At 38.3% G+C, this 25,452-nt stretch overlaps 1 protein-coding gene across 2 annotated transcripts; it reads left to right on the forward strand.

Moving 5' to 3' along the window:
• Nucleotides 1-16,357: 16,357 nt before the first annotated feature.
• gal (galanin/GMAP prepropeptide) lies at nt 16,358-21,698 on the forward strand. Of its 2 annotated transcripts, XM_047596644.1 has the most exons (7): nt 16,358-16,444; nt 16,672-16,752; nt 17,074-17,128; nt 17,488-17,559; nt 20,000-20,080; nt 20,722-20,793; nt 21,313-21,698. In XM_047596644.1, the coding sequence occupies exons 2-7, from the start codon at nt 16,672-16,674 to the stop codon at nt 21,372-21,374; spliced, it is 423 nt and encodes a 140-aa protein (XP_047452600.1). In that variant the 5' UTR covers nt 16,358-16,444; the 3' UTR covers nt 21,375-21,698. The 2 variants fall into 2 exon arrangements, with proteins under 2 accessions (XP_047452600.1, XP_047452602.1); XM_047596646.1 differs by lacking the exon at nt 17,488-17,559 and having other exon boundaries at nt 16,360-16,444.
• The last annotated feature ends 3,754 nt before the right edge of the window (nt 21,699-25,452 follow it).

Below are 25,452 nucleotides of genomic sequence, written 5' to 3' on the forward strand. Positions count from 1 at the left end.
TTAAATTTCAAAATGAATTTATTGCAGAAAAACTGTCAAAATATCAATAATTTTATGGGGTTGCAGTTTGGAAACTCTACATTAGAATTGTCGTAGAGGCACCTCCCACGTTACGTCCTGAGGCGTACCTTCATCTCAGGTAGAATAGTTTGTGGAAAGAGAGATTACTTTTTAATTGCTTACAACTCTGGCTGTAATATGCTCCAACAGCGCATTGCAGACTGCAAACCACAGTGAGGTAACGCTGCAAAAATTCCATACCTGAAAAGAACACTAAAGAATTAAAACTATAACTTAAAAATGACTTACACTAATAGTGAAACTGTAGCTGTTTTGCAGTTTTAGTGTATGGTTTCCATATGTAACTAATGAGCTGAGAGATATCAAATAAATAACCTCATGGCAGGCATAAAGCAGTTTTTTATGTGGATGGAGAGTCATGGAGAGCCACAGTCCCACAGCCACACAGCGTATATACAAACAGTCTGTATGGGGTTGTGGGAGCTCTGAAGAACCTGTGGAGAAATGCCTTGGTCTGTAGTCTTTCCTGGTTCACACCATTTGGGACTGTTGGGACTGGGATGCACCTTGCGATGGTGCAACAGTCAGGATAACAACAAGAGAAGTCGACACTCCCAACAGTGCCTTTTATTTGTTAGTATAATAATGGCATCCACCCCCTGGATAGAAATGGTTGTTGTTCAGTACATAACACCTGGCAGATAATTTAACATGATAGCAGTGTAATGGGTTTTGGCTAATATGCAAGAAACTCATCTCTCCGCATCTGTGGTGTGTATGTGTGTCTTTCTTTGTATGTACATGGGGGAGAGTGAAAAGGTTGCTGGCATTTTCTTCAATTATACATAATCAATATTTCCACTTATTCAGAATGAAGAAAGCTCTTTTTCGAGGTCCCCAGTGAAAGTACTTTGCTTACTGTTCCTGTAGTGACTATTCTCTCCTCAGATTACTGTTTAAATCCCTCAGGGTACATCTACAACAAATAGCCAGTTCCAGGCTTTTTTTTATTCCTGCTCTTGTATTTCATTCCATTCATTGTCATTAATTTAAGCTTGAAATAGTGACTCATGAAATAATGTTTTTCTGTATTAACATGGAGGTTAGCTGACAGCAGCAGTGACAATGAGAGCGTCCCGCTCCTACTCTTGTACTGTCAGCCATCTCGCCCCATACTTTTATGGAGTCCAAGCTGTGTTACAGTCTATTCATGAGGTGAGTGAGGGCTGAGTATGCACAACAAGATAAATTTTAATCTTTAAGAGCAAAAGTCATGTTGAAAAATGCACATCCTGGACAAGATAGCGAGAAAAATCATTTCCAACATCTTTTCTTGTAATAACAGAACAAGTACACCTGAGTTCACAGATTAGTATTCTTGTTAAGCTATGGGAGCTTTCCATCTGAAAGAATGATCTTAAAAAAAAAAAAATTACAGGTTGTTAAATGATTTGGACTTTGAAGGAATATCATTAAGTCCATGGAGATTATAACTAATTGCAGTAAAACTGTTTTTGATTTTGCGGAATGTGGTTATTAAAATGAAAAGGCTGTTTAATGCACATTGTACAAGTACAAGTACAATATAGTTTCAAGTATTCATTCATTTTCTGTGGGTGCAGTAACACAGGGAGACACACAACCATTCACACTCACATCTACAGTCCATTTAGAATCACCAGTCAACCTAACGAGCATGTCTCCGGACGGAAGGAGGAAGCTGGAGTACCTGGAGAGAAGCCACACAGACAAGGGGGGACATGCAAACATCACACAGAACGGCCCCATGGATTTAAACTCACAACCTTCTTGTTGTGAGGCATCAGCAGTGACCACCACACCATTGTGTCATCTAAAGTAGTAGTCCTGCTCTTGCCATTGAAAAGCTATTCAAACAAGTGTACATTAAATGAACTGGAGTACTGATCTGACTGATTATAAAAGTTTCTTTTGTTTGTTTGTTGAAGCTATTTGGTACAGAGATCAGAAATGTCAAATGACCAACAGAGGGTGCTGTTTGATTAAATAGTCTCTGAGCCACAGTCTAGCTAGTGATCCACTACCACACACAAAGGCTTCATCTACGTGCATACATTATTATTCAATATCTCACACAAGTCCACAGCTATCATCTTGAAAAAAAGGAACAATGTGGAGTATAAAGCAACAGACGGATCCCTTTTATGAAAATGAATAAGATAAGATAAATAATCGCTTAATGTTTCAGTTCAAAAGACACAACAAAGAATCAAAGAATAAATAAATCATGAGTCCCCCATGCCGACTGACCAGATGGAATTATCACTCTTACTTGTGTGTTTGCGTGTGTGCGCATGTGTGTATGACTCACCTAATGTTGTCAGTTGTTATACAGGCCTAAATTACTGCCAATGACTCATGATGATCTGTCAGGGACAAAATTACCAAGAAAATTAGTAAAAGAGATATGGTTGAAATGTGAATACCACTTAAGGAATACATAGTGCAGCTACTCACAGAGACATTGTGGGTGACATCTTGTGGCCTGATGGAAAAGCATTTTACTTTGTGAAGACTACCAGAAGCCTTTTTTTTCTCTCAAATTTCCTTGTTTTAGGATGACATTTTGGTGTCTATTATCTTTATAAAGTAATGTAAGTAACCAAACGTGTTGGCCATTTTGGTTTGAAGAAGTAATATCATTTATTAGATGGGAAGGATCATAAGTAGCAAAGAGATGTCCCTACAAAGAGAGGCAGTCATTACACCTTCTCCTCACAAATAACACATAATTGCCTTGTCACAATGCAATGTATTTAGGTGGCAGGCATACAGTTCCATTTGAAGATGACCTAAATGATGAGTGATTAAGTGTAATTTGCACATATTATTAATAGCAGAAGGCTACAGAGTGGTGCTAGTTGTCTGCTAGGTTTAGTAGAGGGAACAGTTAGTTGTGTGATCAAACCAGGTAAAAAGTCGTTTAATTAGGAGAATGAAGATGTGTGATATATTCTATACATTTATTTATTTTATTTTATTTTTTTACCGTTTTTTTGTTTTTGTTTGTATGTGTATATATATATATACACACACAGTTCTTTTTACAGTACCCTTTTATGTACATCGTTCATCAGTTACAACTTTTACACACATTTAAAGCCAGCAACCTGTTTATTTAATAATGTGGAATTCCTTATAAGCAAAGGCTATAACCAATGCAACTTTACATTACTACATAAATGGGAAACTGTGACTAACCCATTTAACTAAAATTAAAAAAAATAAGTAAATGAAACTCATGTCAGACTCATGTCTTGAAAGATGTGTGTCAGGTCCCTGTTATATGCTAGTTTCTTCTCTCTGAGAACCAGTATTTTTTCCATTCTGTTCTGTATTGGGGTCAGTATGAGATGTACTCTGTCAAGTTCTAGTTAGCAGTTAATGTTAAAGTTGGCCCCACATCTCAGGAAAAAATGCATTTGTCTAACACTTAATTCCCACTAGCCCAAGGTTTTGTCTCCTACCTGTGTTTTCTAGATCCAGACAAGTGTCCAGTAGTTTTTTTCTTTTTTCTTTCTGTATAAGAATAAAGACATTTAGATCACTCAAAAAACAACAACAACAAAAAAAAAAAACAATACGCATGGAGCACACATTATGGGGCAGAGGGGACATGTGTTTTGAATGGAGCGTGGATTTAAATGTTCCACCACAAAACTTTATGCTCTAAAGTTATATGAACAGGTACTCAAGCAGAGAGAAAGTGGTTGGCACTGGAAGGAAATCCTACATGCAGGCGGTAATAAGTACAAATAGGTCGGAAACATGCTGTGATGTTTTACAGGCCAAGATTGACTTCAAGTACTGGATTATGGCTATATAGCATCAGCAATCGAAACAAACCTAATCAAGGTAGATGAAGAACAAGACTTTCAAATCACTTCCCGCAAAAGCCATCTTGCAGGGGCGCAATAAATCTAATTTCAATAATTTAAGGCGGTTGGGAAATGTTAACACAAAAGGTATAAGAAAAATGACTTCAAATTCCTGCCAATATTAAATAAAATGTTATCAAATATAAAATGAAAAATCCAACAGGAAAAAAAAAAGCCTAAATAAGTGGAAATGAGTAGTATTAGTCATCCCACAGTGTGAGGAGATTGTATGAAGATATGTATTTATATGAACATTAGCACTAAAATAGGTGGAAGACAGTTATCGCCTCTGATTGTCTTGTCTTGCTATCATGCAGACAGTGACATAGAAAGGCACTTTTGCAGGATAGAAAACTTTTTCAACAAACCCAAAAGAAGAAGAAAAAATAACATCAGAATGAAATAATGAAAAATAATGAAAACCTCTGTGCTGGAAGCCTATATAAAACATTTTTTCTTTTCTTTTGCCTTTAAATCCAGCACTTTGAAGGTATACATTAGTATCACTGATTCCACACGTTAAGGTTGGCATTGCTGCTACGTGTCCATTTTCCTTCCCAGCAAACTAGCAGAACTTCCCTTCTGCCTCTTTAAAGAAAATAATGGTTTTGATGTACAGTACCTTCTCTTAGAGCCGGCACAGTAGGTGCAGAGTTAGAGTGGATTAGGATTTGGTTTGGCCTTTTATTCTGTCAACCATGATGTCCAGGCAATAGCAAATGATTCTGTACTGTACACTGAGCATCCATCTGTGACATGATTTTAACTTCAAGTTGTATCACACTCCAAATCCTTATTTCCCACTCTGTGGGTCCTGGTTCTACCAAGATCTTTTTTCATTGTTTAAATAGTACCGTGCAGTATTACTACAATGTCCTTTTTTCTCTTCAGTATCTTTTGCCCATTTAGTTATTCTTTTCCATTTTTCCCTTTTCCTTAATGACCTGTAGTCATTTAAGTCATTTAAATTTGTCCAATACTGCACCCCAGGTTTAATGTGTATTCAGTACAGGGCATTTCTCCCATTTTACTAAGCAGCACCAGAACAGAGTGTGATTGCCTTTGTTTCCAGAATATGTCATTTTCGCAAGCACCTATTTTGCATTTGAATCTTGGAGAAAAACATCATTAATCAAGAATAGATTTGACTATGGATCATGGACATGGCCTACTGTCTCCATCCCCGTCCAGGCAGACTTTGCAAAACTTTTTGTATTTTAGTGTAAGACTCGACCGGACTCCTTTTCTGTCCATCTTGCATTTCTAAGATAATGATAAAATCAGCAAAGAGGAAGGTATTTTATAAAATAAATGAAAACAGGTTTTGGCAATCAGCCATACCATTGTTTTGAATAGCTTTAATGTTAATACTGCACTGCACACTTAAATTCAGTGCTGGACTGGTGGCTCAGGAGAGCATGTTCTCTTGGCCTGGGGTGAATAGCAAGTTGTACTACTGACAGGTGGTGGACTCAATGGGGGTTGTGCCCTAAGAAAAGCTATTCCAGTAAAGCTTTGAGAGCCGATCATGGTCAAGAAGTCCAGAACCAGAAGGAAAAGTAATGGAACACATGGAAGATCAGTGATGTGAACGTAGTGGTCCCATAGCAAACAGAGAAGGCTATTTTGCCCACCATGACAATTCAGTTCGCAGTGACATATTTTGGTGTCACTTTATTCAGCAGAGGCAAGCATGCCAATTCTAAAATGGACCACTTGAATGCTGGGGGGAAACATGGCTCACCGAATGGATGGCTGTGTGTGCCAAGAGACCAGAGAAACTTGATGTTTGAGTGGAGGCTGGAGGAATAGAACAACAGACCTTGGAAAAGTGATTTTGTTTTCCACTCTACTGTTGTCCAGGTAATTTGGTCTGCACGTGGCAAGGAGTAACTCACCCCTGGACTTTTCACCTCAGGAACTGCAGTAGGAACCCGTTTTTTTTTTTCAGTTTTTACCAGAGTTAGACCATCACAGGACATTAACAGTTTGTCTCTGACTTATAATTTATTACTAAGTTAAGCCAGTTGGTCCCTAATCAGTTCATACTGCAGAGTCTAGCTAAAATCCCTGTGCTAGATAGATAATGGAGGCGATCTTTGTTGCCGGTGCAGGCAAAAATAGTCCCTTAGATTATGACTGGTTACAATCCCCACAGAGAATGAAATAGTGTATCAGTTCCTTCTGAGAGTCCACCATCACAAGTTGTGTTTGTTAAAGTGACTCAGAATTAGGTTTATTTGTCGCGTGCAGGATTAACACAGTATTAACAATGAAGTGAAATGTTGTAGATGAGAGAACTTACAAATTTACAATATATTGACAAAGGTGATAAGTGGAAGTGGCAGTCACATTGCACATTGTAGTGGGCCGTTAGATGTGTGTTCATTTTACCATGAGTACCTTGAGGAGTCTGATGGTCCGGTGGTAGAAACTGTCCTTCAGTCACAGGCCCAATGAACATTTCAAAATATTCATACAAAAACTTCAGCCTCATTGTCAATGTTATGTCTGAGAATTTACAGATCTCAAAATCTTCCAACTCAAGTTACTTCACTGAATGACCTAACATTATCCATATGTCCAAGTGTAGTAAACTGCTTTGTCATTGAAACTACAACCACAACAGTTAGATTCTCCCATTAAAAAAGATGAATGTTGAAAAATGGATATTGGGTGGTGAACCAAAGACAGAAGTGAGAGAGGGATCAGGAATAAAGGCGTGAATGGACAAGCACGGTGACACAGTACATAGAGCGGGTTGCCCACGAATCAGAGGATTATTATCGATACCTGGAAGATACCGAAGTGTCCTTTCTTGGCACTGGTGTGTGCTTGCGTGAGCAATTGGTAGATGTGTCACCATGACCTTAAAGGGCTTTGAGGGCCAATAGGTAGAAAAGTGCCATATGAATACAAGACCATTTACATGACCGTCCTTATGAAGAAAATATCTCTATTTTTGAGACACAATATCTCCTAAATTTGTTTTTGTGTAAGCTTGTTTTAATATATACATAATTTCTTATCATGTGGCCAGAGAACAAAGAGAAGATGAATGGCTTAAAATCTTATACAATAAACAGTCCTGACCTGGCCTTCTGTACCACCGAGCATAAACTGCTCAGTAACAGATGCCCATCATCCAGCAGAAATAGAAATTTAATCTGAGGTTTCTGGTCTTTTTCTTGTTTCTTCATTTGTTTGTAACTATAAGAGTCTTAAGACCGCTGGTGGATTTCAAGTGTGTGCATGTTGGTCTGGATCCCTGGATGACCCCAGCCTCTCTAAATGCTAATAACATGAAGGTGAGTAATAGACTTTCCAGAAAGACCTGGTTTAGATCAGCAGGCAAGTACAAGGGATATCATTTATCTAAAGCTTCTGGGGTGCCTTCATTTTTCTATAACATAATTTCAATGATACTATCGCACTCACAGAGCTGAATTTTAGATTTAGATGTTAGGTTGGTGTGTTTGCATGCTGGCATTTATTAATCTGCGCCATTCACATAAATACACTAAGGCTCGTTATCTAATTTGCAAGTATCAAACAACGATTTTTGTAGTACACACAATTCAATGGCAATGCATCTAAATTTTATAAACACTTCCTTTAAAAACAAAACAAAAAAAAACATTAACCTCATGTCAGCTCATGTTTATGGTTTAACTAAAGGTTGCTAAAAGTTGGAAAGACCCCAGTGCAGGACACACACAGTGACTGTAGCAGCATGAGATAACAAAATCTTATTAAATTTACGGAGAACTAAAGCTCAGTGAATAATGCAGAAAACTGCAACAAAGAATCCCAAAGCAATCTTTAAATCCTCATACAAAAATTATACTAATAGGTATTGGCCGGAAACAAGTACTGTCAAAAGAACTGATAAGAGTTATCCCATGGGATAAATAGAGTATCTATCCATCTATGGCTAGAGAGTAATTGAACATGTCATGTGAGTGCTATAAGTCAATTTACAGATTATTGTATGATTTACAGTACATACAATCATTCATTTAGAATGCCTTGCTCTGCAATGTAAAACATAACCTCATATAGGCCTATACAGAATTTGTGCAACTTGAAATCAAATGGAAACACCCTTTAAAGTGCTTTAAGATCCTTTCACGGACTACAAACTACTCCAAATGCAGCCGGAAAACCAATTTCCAGACTGACAGTGGTCTTCAGTGCATGTCTCTGTGTCTTGCTGAGGCTATCCTATTGTGGCCCTCTCGCCATCTACCTTATCCTGAGCCCGTCAATGATGTCATAATAGCACACTACTCACATATTCGTAGCTCTTTCTTCACAGCAAGACTACTGTTCCTTCTCAAAGAATAGAGGTATTTTCTGATGTGCTGCTGTTAGGTCCTCTTTGATGCTGAGGACAGCAGAGACAGATATTGGTTATCAGGGATACAAGAAAGATACGTTCCTTTCAAATTCTGCACGTACATGCATTAATAGGGGCTTCAGGATCAAAACTACAGTTAGCATCTGTAAACCACTGAAGGCCCTGGACTTTAAAAAATATTAATCTCAGATAATTAGTCTCAGATTTGATTTTTTATTCCAGTTTTGTACAGTTGAATTCTAATTACAATAAATACCAAAATACCAATACAATAATTTAGTAATCACACAGGACCACGTGAAAGTTATGGAAGCTTCAAAAAGCCTTTTGGCTTCTATACGATATATTCTTAGTATCTTATCTTTCCTCAGGTCAATATTACTTGGAAGGTCAGAGCTTGGTTTTGTTCATATTCTGTGTGTTGAAAATATTTAACGGACCTTATCCATTTTGAGGAAACACTTCCCCATGTGTAACATTAATTTTGGACACACTGCGTAACACCAAACCTCATTTAAAGGCACGGTTCCAGACAGGTCAATAGTTTGAGTGAAGAGATCTATTCATAACTGTCACTCTAACTCAGTTCCAACCTTTAAAGCAGTATATATTGACAGCAGTAAGACAAGACTGAGACAAACCAGAGCAGGACGACCAGGTTCAAGGGCTAACTCTCTTAATCCATCGAATCAAGCCAGTGATGTTGCATTCGTGCCTCCTCTCTTTTCACCATCATCATGTCAGTCTCAAGATAACTTGGATGGATTCAGAAGCAAGCATTTGATTAAAGTAAAAATCATGTTTATTTGAAGAGCTGTATAGGGCTCACAAAGCTTAACACTGAAGCCTTGTTTCCCCAAATTTCCATGGCTGAGGTGAAGAGTGTAATGTTAGCATGACCCAGAAAACCACAAAAAAATCTGCCAGATTTACACTTAAAGCAAGACTATGCAACTCTTTAAATGATTATAATGCTGGTTTAATGTTTTTGTGCCAATTCTACCTCATTTCTTCTTTTCTGGATAAAACAGACTCACACCAGATCTTCACACAGCTCCTAAAAGTAGACCAATAGATTCCAATCGAACAAACAAATGAATCAAAAATATTATACTTGTGTATTTGTCAGAAAATTAACCATCTGCCCTGTTTTTTATACATTTTGTTCACAGTTTGTCACAGTCTTTTCTTTATAACATGTTTGCAGAATTACATGAATGCATCAATGAAGCAATCCCTGGTTCTACCTGACAGTTCTGGCATTCATTCATTCATTCATTCAGGATAAGATGTTGCTATTCCTTGTGCCATAACCTGAGGCAAAATTCATTTAGAAGCCTAGTCCAACTGAAAAACCGACCAGGAGTTCAGCAGCCAGCCACCAACTAGCAACCAACAAGACAACATCAGCTAACTAGCCTAGCCAACAGTACCAGGTAAGATGTGATGGGACAAGCAACTACACTTCAACCAACACCTCTCCCCTTACTTACTGTGACCCTACTACTGTTCTTTCCTGTGAATGCCCAACTCACACAGGAGAGCAATGGTGGATTTTGAAACAAACCAACCTCCATTGTCCACACATGGGCGCTCCAGCTTCGCTGCTCAGCTTCTGATGCCATCTCAGACATTCTTCCTTTTTTCAAAACCCTTGCTCCCCCATGAGTTAGGTTCCTTTTGAACGACTGTAGCCTCAGGTTGCTTCCGTACTGACATTAACACCATCAATCCTGATAAAACAGTGGTTTGCAGGGCCTGCTGCCCTTACTGGGATCACAAACTACTACTGTCTTGGTCAGAAGCAATGTCGGATTCCAACCACAACTTTCTTGCTGTGAGACATAAGTGGTACCCACCACACCGCTGTGCCACCTGTATATTAAAAAGTAAAAAAAGAAAAAAAAATCTTTGGAGGAGGTGAAGGAGCAGAGAAGGAGGTTCGGGTCAGCAGTGCCATCTGTCCTCAAGGGGAACGCAAGGTCTTTGGGGTGGGATTGATGGGCGTGTGTGCTTGATGGGACCCAGAGGGAGTGTGTCTTGAGAAGAGCTTTGGAGATAGGCTCATAGGACCACAGTACGTCTGTGCCCTGGTTCAGACTCTACGGTCAGACACACTCTGTTGGTGTTTACACCATTCCCTCAGAGAACAACGACAAGGAAACACCATTGATGAGAAAAATCATGTGATGACACAATCCATGCCGCTGTTGCTACGCAACTGACCAAACAACCATATCGGACACTGTTTTGCCAACTATTTTTGTATATTTCTGTAAATTTTTGATTATACTTTTATTTTTATTTTAATCTCATTTTATTATCTTTCTTGTGTTTATTTTTGTCCATTTATGTAAACATGATATGGATGTACAATGTCACAAAGAGTGTTCCAGCAGCCTGCACAATCTCCACAGTCTCAAGCAAATGAAGCATGTTTGTGTTTTCTTTATCAGATAATGTCATCCCTTTCAAGGTCATTTTCCAAACATTTTTGAATGACATATGCTCTCCTTCTTTCCAGTGCATCTTTAACTTTCATTACATTGCTTTTTACTGTACTGCTACAGAGGGTTAATCACAGGGTGCAGAGCAAGAATAGAAAGCATGTTTAATATTTTTACTACATTTTACAGCCAAAAGTACAGAGAATGCTTTGACTGGTTTATCTTCTGTGAAGCACAGTGTGATGGCATGTGTGTGCACGGCTTGAAATAGGCCTAGGTCACAAGTGATGTGAAAAATGTTATGAAAGACAGACAGGACAGGAATTAAGGGTGACTGTGGCTCTGAATGTATTGGAGCCCCTGAAAATAGTGGACAGTGTATGAAAATGATTATGGAGCACATATTATATACTTATAACTATTACTACTTATAACATGTTAATATTATTTCCTTTGCCTGTTTCTGTTACCAGTAAGGTGACCTGCTTGAGGAAAGTTATGACGACAGCCAATGAATTCCTTTAAAATTTGAAATAGTAAAATATTAAGATGGAGACCTTTTTTGTTGATGTAATCATTTCACCTTGATCCCTTGATGTCTACATCGATCAGTCACAACATCAAACCACCGACACCAGAAGTAAATAACATTTAAACCGTCTTGTAACAATTCAATGTTCTGTTGGGAAACATTGGGGCCTGGCATTCATGTGGATGTTACAGACATGTAGCACCCCCTTAGACCAGACCAGACACAGTCTAGATGTCACACTTGGTCTGGTCTAGGTGGGTGCTACATGTCTGTAACATCCACATGAATGTCAGACACAAGCACACACAAAAAGCGGTTTATTAAAAAAAAAACAAAACAAACAAACATGAAAACAGTACCCTCAAGTCCATTCTCTGATGATTTGCAGACACAAGGAAAACCAACACAATATTAGGAATGTGATTATAATATTATGCCTGATTGCTGTATACAGACCACTCTGTCTCATTGTCATCATTGGTAATGCAATGAATTGCATTAAGCATGTATGGGCATTGCAGTATTGCCTCCACTTTTAAAGCTAAACTATTCAGGCTTACACGTCTGTACTTGGAGTGAATGAATTCATAACGCATAATCTCAAACCTTGCAGTTCAGTAGTCAACTCTGCTGTGCTTTTTCACATTTTGCTGTTTGTTTTGGTTCTATGGCCTGTTACTCCTATGGTCCCGTCTCACAGCCTGATCAACCTAGCTTTCAACAGGAGCATGTAGCCACTTTCAGTGGAAAACCTCACAGCTCCCACAGGAAGAAACAAGCTTGTGAATGTAGCGGAGCATTTATCAGCCAAGCAGATATTTTTTGTCTGTGTCTGTTGAATTCGGTTTAAAATGTTCTGCATCCCACAATGTCACTTTATATCTATAAGATAGAAGATAAAACCATGGACAGGTTTAATTACTTGTAGGTATCGATTAAAACACAGGATCTAGTTTCCTGTATAAAAGCCAGATGCTCTACAATACCATTATCCTCCCTGACATCCACAGACTATCCAACTCTCTAGACAAAGGACACGACCTTCTGGTTGGCACTGAACAATAGCACTGGACGTTAATTTTAAGGTGCAGTTTCCACTGAAATCCAGGATAAAACCTTACGAACCCCGCTCATATTGAGGCAGCTACAACACACACTGCACAGAGAATACTCCCAGTTGGACTGATCACAGAATAGCAGGACATTATCAAATACAAAGGCTCTTTGCATGAGAGAATCATTTAACCAAGGAATCAAACGGTCATACCTGCACAGAGGATAATCACAGACTGACTGATTTTCCATTTTGTGAGTGGCTAGTTAAGTGCAGCTGGAAGGTAGGAGGCAACACCCAAGTACACCTGCATCTAACAAACTGACAAAAAAAAACAAAAAAAAAACGATACAGGTCCACCCTGTTATATATACATCTGTCATAGATACATCTGACTAAAGCGTACATGTATCTGATAATGATACACATATAAGATGTAGCTGATGATGTTATATGTCAGAATATAAGAGGAAACATAAGCAGGTTGGAGAGTTGTTCATCCAGGTAGGAGTGGATACTTGCAGGCCATGAAAACTGGGCAGGTTTATTGAGACCATGACAACAGATGTAGTTTATGGAGCTCCACGGGTCAGAAACAAACAACTCCATTCCAGAGACGCTCACAAAAAGATAGAAAAGGAGGGGAGGGGAGGTCCAGTAGCCTGTCAGTAAATCCTCAGCGGGAGAAGTTTGGGCTGTTGCCAGGAAGGCCCCTCCACAGGTCACTGCATATACAGAGTGAAACAGAGCTATGAGAGAAAATAGTTGAAAGAATGAAATAGTTTCCTGACACTCTATTATATTAGACATTACACAGTCACACAGACTTTTCACCACTGAAAGACTATAAAATTTGAGTCACTGAGTTATTTTAGTGTTAATTTTAGTTTTACCCTTACAGTTATTAAATTTGTGTGATTTTCTTCCCCTGGGCTCTTGAATGGGTTCAAATAATCTTTAATTATAACTATGATGATGATAATTAAACACATACAAAACACTATGTTCTCTTTCAGATAATCTGTGAATTGAATACAAGGCTGGCAGAAGACTACCATATACAGCAGTCAAATTTGACCTCTGGTGCAGCTGTAGTTGTCAGTTGTTTAAGACTGCAGCAAAGAAACAAGAGAGCAAGTTGAAACTCTGACTGACTGCATCTCATCTCATCTCATCTCATCTCATCTCATCTCATCTCATCTCATCTCATCTCATCTCATCTCATCTCATCATGCTAAGTAGTGTCAATCTAAACAAAAAAGCTTCCCCTGCTCAGTTTCAGCAGCATGGCCTTGAGTCAGTCATTGCTTATGCCTGGGCTCCTTCTTGGCTTCTTCTAATGATGCAATGCGTGATGAGTTTCATTTCGGGTTGGTTATTGCATTTGAATATATTTAATGTTTGTTTTGCAGATATGTGCCTTAAGACCACAAATAATTGAATCTTTGATAGTATTTAAATCAGACTAACTTCCAATGAGGTGCCCACTGGGTCCTTGTTGAGATTAAATATTGTTTCATTTCAAAATTTTAGTGTGTAACTTTTTTTGATGATGTTTTCCAGTCATGCTGGCAGAAGAAAAAGCTGTTATTGTATGTCTCACTCACGTGGAAAAAACTGTGTGCATTAAATCATACCAAATTAAATACCACCAAACATTTTATTACAATCCCTTTGAAGACTGTCTAATCTAATGGCAGTCACATGGGATATTTGTATTTGAAATAAGATTTAGATTACTCTCGATGGGCAACATGGAAATATGGTTTCACCAGATCAACACCATAGTTATATACTCGAAGCATTTTTGCACACTTTCCCTTGCATGGAATTAAGGATGTGTTTGTATTGACATTTCTGTATAAATATAACACAGTCTTAAATAAATAACATATTAAATTAAATGTGTAATATTTAGAATATCCTAATTTAAACCTTCACAATTCCTCCCTGTGTGAGCAGAGATCTGACGGTGCTGAATCCAGGTCTTCTTAGTAGAGCAAATATTTTTTATTTGCCATCTGAACTTCCAATGACTCTGTGTTTTGTGATCTAAAGCACCTTAAGGCTGCTTTGGTCTGAAAGGCAAGATTGGTTGACCTGTTGAAGTTGAAGAGCACACATTTTTACAGTGGGCCTTTAGATGCATATTGTCATTGTTTAACAGGATGGTTGTCCCAAATTAATAATATAACGAAGACATGTGGCTGCCTAAGAGCAATAAAGTAGTTTAACCAAACTTTCACTTACAAAGACCACGCCTTGTGCAAAGATATACAGATGAGGCCGTGGGGACGGATTAATTGGAACCAGAGGGATGAAATGTGTTTCTCAGAAGTCCTGGTCCCGTGGTTCCTGTAATGAAAGTGGAAGAAAAAGAAAAGCTGCCTTCATGCTTGCTCTGGAGCATCTTGAGACAATTTGTATTTGTTGGAGGTTGAGACCTGAGATGAACATAGAGAGACAAGGTTAAGGCACACATTTATAGGTAAGCATTGGAAATACTATGGTTTAGGGTGTGGTCTTATTCCTGAACCTAAGTTATAATAACTTCATAAATTGTGTGTGGGTTTGTGTAAGAAGGCAAGTCACAACACCATCTAGTGGCTCTAGGAGGTGTGGAACAATCCGGCTATGTTTACAGGAGTTTCATTTGCTCAACAAAATGTTAACGTGTACTAAGTGAGATGTAAGATGTGAGATGTCTTCCACACTTGACTGATGCTGAAACAAATAACAGCTAACTTTTGTGTTTAACAGAGTTGTCTGCAACTCTCTTTAGACCTGACATTAACATGCATCTCCACATGCAGCCATCCAGATCACCACCGGAAATTGTGTGTGTTTATGCTGATTCACATCAATATCTCCAAATGACCACATCCGGATGTTACTCTCTGGCCAGCCAGAAAGACACTCCTGAAGTTCATTCAGTTCACTTCAGTTCAGTTTGATATATGTGGTCGCAATAACCATACAAATGTTTCTCAACATACGCTAGAGAACCCAAAGCCTGAAACGCCCTGAGACTGCAAAGAGTGTGATGAGGGCAAGAAAAAAACTCCCTTTTAACAGGAAGAAACCTTGATCAGAACCCAACTCATATGGAGGGACCCATCTGCTTGAGGCCGTCCAGGAAGAGACAGAAAAAGAGAGAGAAGAGGTTGGGTATGGTTTGTGTGTATACAGTGTGTTCATCGAGTTACTGTTAATAAAGAAGGGCACAGAGGCATAAAACTGTAGGTGACCATCGCAGTTCTTTTAATCTTTTAATGTTGGGTTAGCTGAGGATCGAATGTGAGAATTGTAAACTTGCACATGTTTCACAGAGTTGTTTTTTTAGCACATCAATAACATCCCATAATGAGACACAACGCAAGACAAATGTTTGCTTCAACATAACATACACGAGGCAATGCCAGTGTAGAAAATGAGTCCATCCATACATGCAGCAAGACAACTGAGTGGCATTATCAGTGATCAGAATCTCTAAAACTGCTTTCAGTTCAGTCCATTTTTATTCATAAAATGTCTATTACAATCTAAATTGTCCAGCTAGATTTGATGACTAAGCCACTCTTCACAATAGTTCACTTTGCAAGTACAGTTAGATCTCTATTCCTGTGATAGACAATGTTCTTGAAATATATATAAGTATCTTGCGTTTTTTTTATATATTAACCAAAACCATACAGAACTCTGCTGAACTCGTTAAGTCCATAAACATAAAATCGAGGATGGTAATTGACTAGAATATCGTCTACTGATTAGATTCTGCAATAAGACAGAAAAACAGCTCAGAAGAAGTCTCATAGTCCAACTATTTGTCCACTTTTAAATTAAGCCCCATGTCTCAGAGGACGAAAAAAAACAAATAAAAAGTGATCGTGGCTTCATATTACATTACGAAATTTCATTATGCGCTCTGTTACCGACCTGCTCATCCTGTCTGCGGGATGGGTGGGGTGGGGGCTGCTGCTGACGCGAGCAGTAGGGTCGAGCTGAAATGACAATAAAAGGTGAGAGGAGTCCTCATTTCATCCGAACCTGTGCTGCACACACCAGGCAATATCTGCTCCAGACTGCACAAGACGACTACAAGTCCCTACCAAGGTAAGTTAATGCTTTTTGCTTTTTCTTCTCTTTGGCTACTTTTTTTTTTTTTTCTTTTAAGTTCGCTTGTACATGTCAGTATGAAATACCCGGGATGCAAAAAGTTGTCTCGACCGGCCAGTTCGGGTATATCTTTAGAAAAAATAAATAAATAAAACGGTATCGAATAGATTTGTGTCCGTGTTGACATGTTTTTTTTCTCCTCTGTCTTTTTTTTTTTTTTTTAGATGCAGAGGTGCTTTGTGTTTTTTTGCGTGTCGCTCATCTTTTGCGCAACTGTGTCCGAGACTGTCGGGCTGGTCATAGCGGTAAGTTGTCCAAGATTCAACACAACACACAAACACACACTCGTACACATATAGACACATAGATTGATATAGCTATAATTGGGCTGGCATGATAAAAGCCACTCTGGTGTAAATTTGGCTGCTGCCTGGTTTACATGTGTGAGTGTGAAGATGGTGCATGGTAACACATAATGTGCCTAATAAGTAGGAAATATGCAACATTTGTCTCGTTAATACGTAGTAATTAAGGCATTTACTGATTCATCTGATATCATCTAATCATTAAGTATTTTAAGAGACTTTGTCATTGATCTTGTCACTGTTTGGGTGTGCATCCCGCAGGCAAAGGAGAAGCGTGGCTGGACTTTGAACAGTGCTGGCTACCTGTTGGGTCCCCGTAAGTACTGACTGCACACACAAGTACACGCAGCAGTTGGGTTGCACCTGTACAGTAGGCTATTGCTTGAACATATTGTCCACGTAACATGGCTTACAAAAGAGATGACCGAGCTCATCTTTATGAATTAGTGGTGTTTTTGTGTTCCTTTGTCCCAGTCCGCTAGCTCTACTATGTCAGCTAATTTCGTCTAATCTCAAGATTGCCTCATTACCTTTCTAGGGCACATGAAATGAACAAAGGGGTAGCCTATGTCTGTGGGTGTGTGAGTGTTCTTATTAATTTGTGAGTGTGGGGTCCAGAACCAGTCCAGAGTAAAGCCCAGGTAAAGGTTGCTCCTGCCTCATCCTGTGTTTCAGGTCGTATTGATCACCTAATTCAGATAAAGGATTCTCCCAGTGCCAGAGGCAGAGACGAGCTGGTCACTCAATGTAAGATAGAAACATACGGCCGCTGCAGGGCATTGGTGTCAGGCCAGGAATTGCTCTGTCCAAACATCATGCATTTTAACTGCTTGTGTCACTCATGAGGGGAGGACATCAGTCATCCTACTGCTGTCTGTGCTTATGCATCCCAGCACTGCATTTCTATATGTGCTTTAAGCAAAGGAGTTAATGTTTATCTCATCCGTGCATGCTGGGTAAGAAAAATGCAGCACCGCATTTTCTATGTCAGTCTAAGTTGGATTACACTGCTTTTGCATATGTCGATGGGAAAAAATGGGGAAAAAAAAAAAACAAAAAACGTCCCGCTACACCATTGTTCATTCACACACAATAATAAGAATTAGTATAAAAAGGTCATCTCTATCGTCAGTCAGTCTTACCACCAAGTTAGAGAAACGAAGTCTTAATAAAACAAGCAGAACCAGATAAGAATAAACACAGTATAGCTCTTCTGTATTAAGTGAGATTCGATTGTTAATGTATTTTATTTACACCAAATTACTGTCTGCGAGGTTTACTTTGGAGCCATTTTAGGTGTTGGCTCATCTTTCCCAGTCAGACTTGAAAAACACCTTTGAGAGTACTGAAAAACGTCCGAAAGCTGTAGTCCTGTAGTAGCTACGGTCCCCTGAAGATTGTATTTTTGCTGTTTATTGTTTTACCATTTTTTAACCAGCGTAAGGTTGTAAGACAAAGAGTACAATGAGAAATCCTCCCCCAGCTGCTTTCTAAGGTTGTAGTGAAATTACCAACTTAGGTTTTGGTGCTGCATTGTAAGGCATATTTTCTAGTTTCGATGAAAAAACAGTTGCGGCCCCTGGTTTCCAGTCTTGGTGCTAAGCTAATTTTTACCAAACTAATTCATTTTACAAAATGCTGGCATGCATACACACACAGACAATGTATTTGCCTAGAAAATGAATGAAGATTACCTTTTCTGAGTTTACTGTAGAAGTTTCCATTATATGTTCCATTATACATCAATATATTTTTAGTACAGCAAGATATAGTACATAATAGATTTGACGATAAAAACTATGCATGACCAAAACAGGAAGGGCCCTGAGGACTCAGTTTTATATATGTATGTTTTTTTTTTTTTTTTTGACCATATTCACTCCAATGCCATCTTTTTGCTGGAGTTTTAGGCTAGTTAAAGACACGCACACCCAAAGAGCGAAGGGATGCAAGTTCAAGTGTACTTAAGATAAGATGAATTAAACTAATTGTGACCACTTAACATCCTTCCTCTTCAGTTACATGTAATGTCCACTCATAGGTAAAGTGTTGTGCTGAGTGTGTGAACTTAAATAATAATGGCATGCTTGATATAGACAGGTGAGTAATGCTGCAAAGTAAAACAAATGTAGCGATACTGTAGTTGAAATGTGTAGTTTTTTTATGTGTATGTACATTCTGTGTATGTACAAAATACACTGACATAAACTAACTGTCAGCAAATGTACATACTTAGCTAGGGTGGGCGTCTGGGGACTTTAGTTGGTTCATGACAATATTTACAATAATTACCCGTTTTTTGTATTGGAATTCCTATCTAGGTAGAGTTGAATGGGATACTGTCTACTTACTACACATTCTTTATTTATTTGACAATATTACAAATTAAAACACCTTTAAATATTGATATATATTGTACAAATTAAGTAAACGCATATTTGCTTGTTCCATTTGGCAACCATCTTTGAATGACTTCAAAAATAGTCATAATGATACCCCACCATGGCTAAGCAAACCTCTTTGATCGTCTGTTACTTTATGCATATTTTCACCATCATTACTATCCCAAGCATTTCCCTATATGTCAAACAGCAGTCCATCCTTTCTGAAATGTGTGCTTTCGACTTTTTCTGTTGGTCAAATCTCTGCTGTACTGCAATTCCGTGAGCCAAGCCCTGCAGGTGGTCTGTACAATTTTCAGAGTTGAGCCAAACAGTAACAAATCAAATACTATATTGAAATATTAACATTAATATAAGTGTAAAGAATGTCCTATAGCTCTTCATATGAATATTAGGTAGAGTTGTGCACTTTGTATGCATGTGTGTCTAATGTACAGTTCCTCTGATATGTGGGATATTTAGAAAATGTGTTTATTTTCCATGTTAAGTTAATTTACATTTTTTTGTTATGTTTTTACAGATATTTAGGTTAAATTACTTAAAAAAAGAACAATATAACAATATAAAGCAAAATCTGGAAAATTCTGATACAGTAGGAAATTGTCTCTATCTTGAAATTGCCCCATACTTACCAAAAAAAAAAAAAAAACTTAAACCATCCCATTATAATATTTTCAGTATTGCTGTCCTTCCAGTGAACTGAACTTAGGTCTGCACCCAGTTCAATCCGATGCTCAGTAGCTCCATCCACTGTTTGTATAACTGTATCACTCCTCATTATCCAGATGGAATAGATGGACACAGGACACTAGGAGACAAGCCGGGTCTGGCTGGCAAGAGGGACATGGAGGAGGACTTCAGAACAGGTCTGTCTGTCACTCCAACAAAGACACAGGATCTACTGTGAGACTCATGTTATTATTGGTATTTTAAAACATGACTGAACAAAACGACATACAGTGAGTTGAGAAGTCGGTTTATTTATTGGCTATGCTGCAACAAATGAAAGGGGATTATAAAAATGGATTTTGAAGATGTACTTTGGACATAACTTTAGTAACCACTGGCAAAAAATCCTAGAGAAAATGAACTACTGCACACAGCAACATTTTAGAAGTGCTGTAAATTTACAATACAAGTTGTTCAGTAAAGTTAGTAGCAGTTTGTTCAACAACATTGTCCCAGACCAGCTATTATTACTGTAAATACCATTCCAAAAGTCCTTACTGCAACCATTGCCAGTTTCAGTAGCCTTTGTGTTTCACTGTGATTGAACTTCATATTATTCAGTGTTTGATAAAGTTAAACATTGTTGTGTACTTATTATACTTCACTGGGGATACATACAGTATCTAATCTATCTAATCTAATATAAGATACCTTGGTATCAGGAGGGGATTTCATTTCCCACACGTGTTCTTAATAGAGCTCCTCTCAAACCTTATTGTGTACTACCAACTTCAGACTGCATGATAACAGACTGTACATTGTTGCTGTACCTCAACAGGTGCCCTGAGAATAGCAGATGAAGACATCATCCACACTGTCATTGACTTCTTGTCGTACCTCAAACTTAAAGGTATGCCTCTCACTTCTTTCTTTTTTTTAAAGTATATTTTTGGGCTTTTGAGCCTTTAATGGCAGTGATAGTGTAGACGGACAGGAAATGGGGATAAAAGTGAAGGCTGGCTGGAAGTCATAGCACCTGGCCACGATTGAACAGTTGGCTGCAGAATAGATTGCTCAATGCAGTTCACACGGCTAAATCCGACCTGTGTGAAACCATATACTATTTAGAAAAGGGCACTATTAAGACAAAGACAGGATTCTTATTCCCCGATCTTCAAAAGTGTTACGATACATTTTTTGTTTGTTTGTTTTTTGTAGAAGGTTGAAGGACCTACTTTAAAAATGTTTCATGTTGGCATGAATGCACTAGATTTATCGTGTAATAGTGGAATTTTACTCATGGTGGGTACAGGAGCACAGGACATTTATTAAATTGGTCATTTGGACATATATTGTATTCCCGCCAACCCCCTGTGGTGCACACTTTAAATAGTTATGTGTTTGTGAATGTGTTTGCGTGTGGTTACAGAAATTGGAGCCTTGGACAGCCTGCCTCCCTCTGGCACATCAGATGAACTGGCCAATCCCTAATGTGTCCGTCTCTCTCCTGTTTCACCTCCTTCTACTAAGTGTTTTTACTGTCTGGGCTCCCACTTCTCTGAATGTCACATTATTGTAGCTCCAATCACACTCTTATTGGCAGACGTGCCCTGGTACCAATGACCAGACTGTAATTGACTGCCTCCCAGTACAAATATCAGATCTTTCCTGGTCCTGTGTAAATAGAAGTTTATATAGACATGGATGTACTGAAAGTAATACTGACTATTGTTTAGAAACCAACTCTTTATTTTAAACGTACTATAATATTACCTGATTTCAAAGAATGGAGTGAAATAAACAAATGGCACTAGATTTACGGCTCGACTTGGATTTCTTTCTTTCTGCTGGTCACAAATGGTATTTCAGCATTACTAAAAAGAAGAAAAGGAAATGTAATTCCATATATACTTTATAATGAAAATATATCTGATATCCAAACCAACCGTACAACTTATTTTACAAGATATATTAGAAAACTCATCTAAGATCATCTTTGGTTTTATGTTAAAAACAGCAAGACGTTTGGAAAGACACGCACATCGAAAAAGAGTTATATGCAGGGTGTTGAAAGGCATGACAATGAAAGACTGTAGAAAAGATAATCACACCTGCAGAAGTTCCCATTTAGACTTTTATTGACATGACGTTTCGGATTGATTCATCTAAAAAAGGATCTGCTGACGTGAAACGTCGTTTTTTTCAGCCTTTTTTCAAAACAAGAACCACAATTATGATGTTAGCCCCAATTCATTCAGGGGAGACTGTGACAACTGTGAGATTACTTGTGATGTCTACAGTGTACATGTCTATCATATTTGACTTTAGACTTGGACAGACTTTAGCGATCCACAAGAGAAATTAATTGGGGAGCTTAATTGTCACAAAAAAGATGAGCTGTTAAACAGCTGGATTACTTGTATTAATTACTTGTACTTGTATTTTTAACATTGTGGTACATGTGTTTAGTTCACACCATTTAAAGATTTGAACCATTGTGTTTTAACATTTTGTGAGAGTGTACTAACATATTTGTTTGAAACTAAAATTGTCAGCAGGCGACATGTTATTGATATCAGTTTAAAAGGTAATATAACAAGAATACATTCACCTTACACTCTGGACATGTGTGACAGTCATTTGTGAAGCTTAACAAGGCAACAGAAGGATCTGCCAGTAATCAAACTCACCTGCTACATACTGCATGACTCAATCTGATATCAGACGCCTTTTTTCCTCCTTTGGACGTTTGGCGACCCCTGCTGATCTAGAAGCGCCATGGATACAATAAACTTGATCCACATATTGCCTGTCGTCAACCTCAGAATAGGGTTCTAACAGAAAAATCATATGAATAAATGGAAAGCAAAAAAAAAAAAAGTAATGTGATGCAAAAAAAAGTGCCTGAACTTTTTGTTCACTTTTTGTTGCGCCCGAAAGATTGGCTACATGTCGCCAGTAACTCTGTGACGTTAACATTTTTAGGTTTATTATTGTGTTATTGTTTTTTGTCTAACTCGTTCTTGGTTTTCGGTGCCTTGAACCAATCAACATAGTTTCTGGTCATTTTTGTCTTTTTGTGCTGTTTTTGTTTTTTTTGTTTTTTGATTTTGTCCGGGCTAAATGTTTTCGGAGTAGAGGCCGTTGTGTCCGGTGGTGTGTTCCAGAGATCAGCTGCTAGCACTGAGCAGTGAGCATAGCGCTAACCGTGTCTCCTGAGCTGCCTGGACGGAGGCCTGAGATTCCCGCTGAACTTCAGAGAAAGTGCTGGGGGTGCCAGGCTGGAGTTGGAGTTGGAGGTGGAGGACCGGAGAAGGACGTTCGGGTCGGTGTTGCTGTCTATATTCATGGGGAACGTGTGCGCTTGATGGGACCCAGCGGAAGTGTGTCTTGAGTACTTTGGAGACCTGGGACGCTGTAAACCTTTGAGGTAAATTTACAGTGAAATCTGAACAGTATTTTACCTTATTACTGCCATACAGTATTATATTGTAAACTGCAGTGCAATCTGGGAGAAAATAATGTGATCACAGCAAATTACAGCATTTTAAGAGAATGCCAATGATATAGCTGAGCATCATGGGAAGGTGAAAGAAAAGTGCGGGAACTACATTTTGAAAATCAACGGACATAGAAAGACCTTTTTATTATCTGCCAGAAGTTTGTTTTTGCAGCCTGCATTTTATTTTTGTTGATTTGTTGATGAACTTTGGTGCAAGTCTGCCAGCCAGTCTCTGTCACAATGAAGGCACAGTCACAGGACAACCTGCTCAGCCTTTTGACAGATATCCAGAGCTGCCTGACATCCTCCACTGAGTAAGAGAGTTAACATTAATTCACCATATAGTCACTGCTTAGGGGGAGGATTTGAGGATTTCTCTAGTTCAATTTCCTGCCTTTTAGAACAGTGTTACAACAAAGCTGTTGAAAAGTTTCGTTTTTGCAAGCTAGCTAAAATTAGCAAGTCTAAGCATTGTGTATCGGTTAACACTGTTGCTTTTGTTGGTAGATATTTTAACTACAAATTTGGAAATTATCTGCTTCCAACTTCAATACTGTCATGAAAACAGCACCAGTTTCATCCAGGTTGATATTATTTTGTAGAGATCATTGAGCCAGACATTTCACAGGTCTCATTAGCTCACCATCCTCAGTGGCTGTGGCGAAAACTCAAAGAAACAGCGTTGAATGTCCTTCTGAGTACTGTGCGGGCGTCGGGGCGCGTAGGAACCGTCTTAAAATTGCAATATCTGATTTTTCCATTTGGACAACAACCTGTCATTACCAAAAGGCTAAGAGTCTCACAGCATGTTATTATTCACTCATACTCAATAGCGCTACCATTTGTTCAATTTTCAAGCATTTTACCTTTTGGCTAATAACTCATGCACCATAAGGCATATCAAAACAGTACTTGGATAGTAGGTTCCTTGGATGAAGCTGATTCAAAACACAGATCTACTTGTCATCTGTTTGTAAGTTCAATATTAATCTTTCACAAGCACTTTCTCCCAGATAATCATGTGAAAATATTCCAGAAACAATTTGTATTCATGAACATTATTTATGAACATTTCTCAGTTTTATTTTAAAAATACCTCTCTGAAATTTCAACCTACAAACAATATTCTTCTTCTTATCTCCCAGAAAATCATGTAAAAAGTATATTTCAGAAACAATTAGTATCCATTGAGCACACCTTATTAATTTTTCAAACCCCTAAAATCCACCGGCTCCGTTCCGCGCCAGTGTTGCGCCTGGTGAGTGTTGACACAGAGTGAATGGACCAAATACGCGATGCTTGCGCGCCGCGACACCGACGGACCCGGTGGATTTTCGGGGTAAGTAAGTAATAGCTTTCTGAAATTTCAACCTACCGACACCATTGTACTTCTCATCTCTTTGTAAGGTTGGTATTTATCTTTCACAAGCATTATCTCCCAGAAAATCCTGTAAAAAAAATGTTCCAGAAACAATTAGTATCCATTGAGAACGCTTTATTAATATTTCTCGGTTTTATCTTGAAAAAGCTCTCTGGAATTTCAACTTACAAACACCACTCTGGTTCTCATCTCTTTGTAAGGTTGGTATTTATCTTTCACAAGCATTATCTCCCAGAATCATGTAAAATGTATCCCAGAAACATAAGCACACTTATGAATATTTCTCGTTTTTATTTTGAAATACCTCTCTGGAATTTCAATCTACAAACACCATTCTACTTCTAAGTTGTTTGTAAGTTGTAAGGTATTGATCTTTCACAACCATTATTTCCCAGAAAAACATGGGACAATATCCTACATACAACTAGTATTCATTGAGTATTGTGTATGAATATTTCTCAGTTTTACTTTGAAATACCTCTCTATAATTTCAACCTACAAACATCATCCTACTTCTCATTTGTTCGACATTAACAGCTGCCTGATTGGGCAAGTAAAAATAACAGATGAAGTTGAACCTGTTAAGACTTTGCTGGTCGGGCAAGCACCAACCACCAACTCTGAATTATTATTATTAATATAATCAGTATTTCCCTCCTGTTTCTGTCCTCGAAGGCGGCAGTTGC

This window comes from Mugil cephalus, chromosome 10 (assembly GCF_022458985.1).
Source record: "Mugil cephalus isolate CIBA_MC_2020 chromosome 10, CIBA_Mcephalus_1.1, whole genome shotgun sequence".
NCBI classification, from domain to species: Eukaryota; Metazoa; Chordata; class Actinopteri; order Mugiliformes; family Mugilidae; genus Mugil; species Mugil cephalus.